We start from the raw sequence: 3022 nt of genomic DNA on the forward strand, positions 1-3022 counted from the left end.
GGGGCCTGGTCTCAGAACACGCAGCCAAGCACCGTTCTCAGATTGCCGTGTCTGAGCGCTGTGTTTGGGGAAGAACCTAGAGAGAGACGCTAGTTTGTCATCTGGCGACAGTGAAGGATGTCACTAAAGCATTATGTGATAGGGATGTCAACCTAAAGGAAGTACTTTTTTACTTTGTATTTTGTATTTTAGGTTTGTTTTTTTTAATATTTATTTATTTTTTTAAGGTCTTCCCTGAATTTAACCTCTCCTTTCCGTTCATGGACCCATACTGGTTTACCAGGAGTTGTCATGCCTTTTTTCACCTACAGGTGGCAGTAGCAGCAGCCTGCTGATGAGCTGGATCCCCACATCCCAACCCCAGCTGTCATCTCTTCAATATCACTTCTTCTTGTTGTTGGAGAAGCCCACGGCAACAGCATGACTGCTGTTGTTGCTGGGCGTATTTTGAGAAGCTGTGTTCTGTATTTGTATTTTTACTGAGCAAAAAGAATACCTGTAAATATGTTTAAAACATGACAGATTCAATAAAGATGTTATGAGGAAAAGTGAACTGAATAACACCAAATAAACGTGTCTTATGTCTCACTTTTCCATTGCTGTCATTCATACACAATATGTGAAAACACGGTGAACATACTCAGAGAATTACTCGTTAATTAAATGCTTCAGGGCTTTCTGTTCATTAGCCTCTACTTTGGTTTTTTTGGGTGGGTGGGTGGGGGGCGGTCAACTCCAGTTCCAAAATGCAGGAAACATTTTATTGCATTTTATCCTTGTAACACCCCTCTGCATTTTTGAATCGGTGAACCTTCTTGCACTGTTGTCATGGCACCTGTGTGGCCCGGACGCCGGCCTTTAACCACTGTGGCACGCATGCCCGTTATCCACAGGTATGCCACTGCCCCCTGCTCGCACGCACGCTCGCTCGCACGCTCGCGCACACACGCTCGCACACACACATGCGTGTTGGCCTGCACTCCTCCGACATCGCCGAGCCAAGCGCCCGGTTTCCTGTGTGTTTGCGCTCGTCTTGAGTGGTGAATCCTGGCCAAGCTGCTCCCCTTATGGGTTCAGCTTGACACGAAGGGAGAGAACTGGCAGTCCTCGTGAACCCCGTGAGGAGTGGCTCCTGCTTGCTCAGCTGCCCCTTTGACCTCCTTTTGGCAAGCGCTCACCTCTGTGACCTCAGGTGACCCTGCTATGTCATCTGGTGACCAGATGCCACTTGCAGCCTGCTGAGGAGTTTGTGCGGCACACACTGCATGATGCAGCGCTGAACACTGAAACTAGGATTGTTTTTTTCTCTCATGCAGTTTAGTGATTCAGAAGACGTACTGCACCACGCAGTCTGTCACTTTACTTGCACTGGAAAAACTGAGCGGTGCGTTGGACTACCATTTAACCAGAATAATGCAATGACGTGTTCTCTCATTGATTATATTTCTTCAAATATTTACCAGTTCCTCGAGTCAACTCCTGGGCTACTGTATTTGCCTCACGATATTTGCTGTGTTGACTTATGGCTGTATGTCGTCCACGCCCTGTCTGGGGGGGGGGTGTGTGTGTGCGCATGTTCTATTTGAGTGAAAGAAAGATGTACTGCATGTGCTCTTGTATCCTGTATACCTACGTCAGACCCAGATGTCAGGTTTCAGTGTGCTCAAAGGTCAGAGGGCAGCCAGAAGGGTCCGGGCCGGGAAAGCCAAGAGACGTAGATCAGGCAGCAGGACGTAGAGCCAGGACATGCCAGACGACTGCCAAGGTCACCACGAACCTCTGCGCAGGACAGAAGACTGACCCAACCGACGGCCTATAATCCCCCGTCATCTCTGATTACACGCCATTCTGATCTACCAGTTATTTCCATATGGCTCATCCTTCACGTCTGCTGCTGCCCGCCGAGGGTTTCGCAATCTCGCCGTGTTCTGTTGACCGCTTGCCTCCTGCAGCTCTAGCTGTGTGTTGGTGCGCTGTAGTCATTGTGCTACTTTAGCTGTTGTGGTTCGGCCATGACAGCAGTGTGGTTGAAGCTGAACGCCGGAAACGGTCAAGAGGACGACGTCAGACTCATACCTCTGAGGTGGACACGACCAACTCTGAGCTTGTGGATGTAACTTGGTCTGCATACGTGGCTTTAGTGCAGATCAGCCTTGACTGGCTGAAATTGTGTATGTGTGTGTGTGTATACATTATATCATAAAAAATTTGTTCTAGAATTTTTTTTTTTCATTGCTAACATTTTCTAGGATGCTTTTGATAGGTCTGTGTCCTCTTTGGAATGTCACGTGCTCACTGTATGTCCTGTGATTTGTTGTGTAGAGCCCAACGATCCGCGTGTCTGCACGACTGCTGGGAAAAGCTTTTAATGTCCATTAAATTGGTCCTTGGAGCTCGCGTTCGTCCTCCTCGGATGAAGATGAACTTTTCTGCAGTATTTCTGCATTTTAGGACTAACACCAATAACCAGTGGAACCTAGAAGTTTCTGCTGATGTCATGGTAGAGAGGGGGGTTATGAATATGTGAGTCATAGGTCAGAAAGAGGAGGGGAAAAAAACCAAAACATTTGCTGGACATCTGCAAATGTAGTGGAGTGTTTAATGTGTTAATGGCCTGTATATGTGCGTGCATGCCCACGTTTCTCCTCCAGTGTGTGTGTAATGTGTTAATGGCCTGTGTGTGTGTGTGTGCGTGCGTGCGTGCGTCTGTTTCCCTCCTCCAGTGTGTGTTTAATGTGTTAATGGTTGCTGGTTAACCGTCCATTGCACGGACAGTGACTCACTTCCACTTGGCACTGAGCCCGGCTACGGCAGGTGCCTCGGCTGCTCCTGAGAGCAAGTTCAGCTCAGGAATAACCACCTCCCCGTGTCTGTTCTCTACTCCCCTTGCTTGTTGATGCTTGTTCCTTTTGCATTTTGTGCAGCTGTGTGCCAACCGTCTATTTAAAGCTCCGGTATCTGCGTGCCCTGAGCGTTTGAGGCCTTGACACTAGCAATCGCTGCTTCGCTCCGTGTGATCGTG

The 3022-nt window shown here is 48.4% G+C and overlaps 1 protein-coding gene across 3 annotated transcripts in view; it reads left to right on the plus strand.

The window, feature by feature from the left end:
• The window catches only part of man1a2 (mannosidase, alpha, class 1A, member 2), a 44800-nt gene extending 44212 nt beyond the window's left edge, over positions 1 to 588 (plus strand). For 2 of the 3 annotated variants that reach the window (XM_027026579.2, XM_035522740.1), the window contains exon 14: positions 1 to 588. This exon is cut by the window's left edge and continues 1646 nt beyond it. Coding sequence is in view for 1 of the 3 variants with exons in the window: in XM_035522741.1 (XP_035378634.1) it covers positions 312 to 321 (10 nt within the window). In the remaining 2 variants the exon portion in view is untranslated. The other variant, XM_035522741.1, reaches the window with a different exon arrangement.
• The last annotated feature ends 2434 nt before the right edge of the window (positions 589 to 3022 follow it).

This window comes from Electrophorus electricus, chromosome 25, assembly GCF_013358815.1.
Source record: "Electrophorus electricus isolate fEleEle1 chromosome 25, fEleEle1.pri, whole genome shotgun sequence".
Taxonomy (NCBI): Eukaryota; Metazoa; Chordata; class Actinopteri; order Gymnotiformes; family Gymnotidae; genus Electrophorus; species Electrophorus electricus.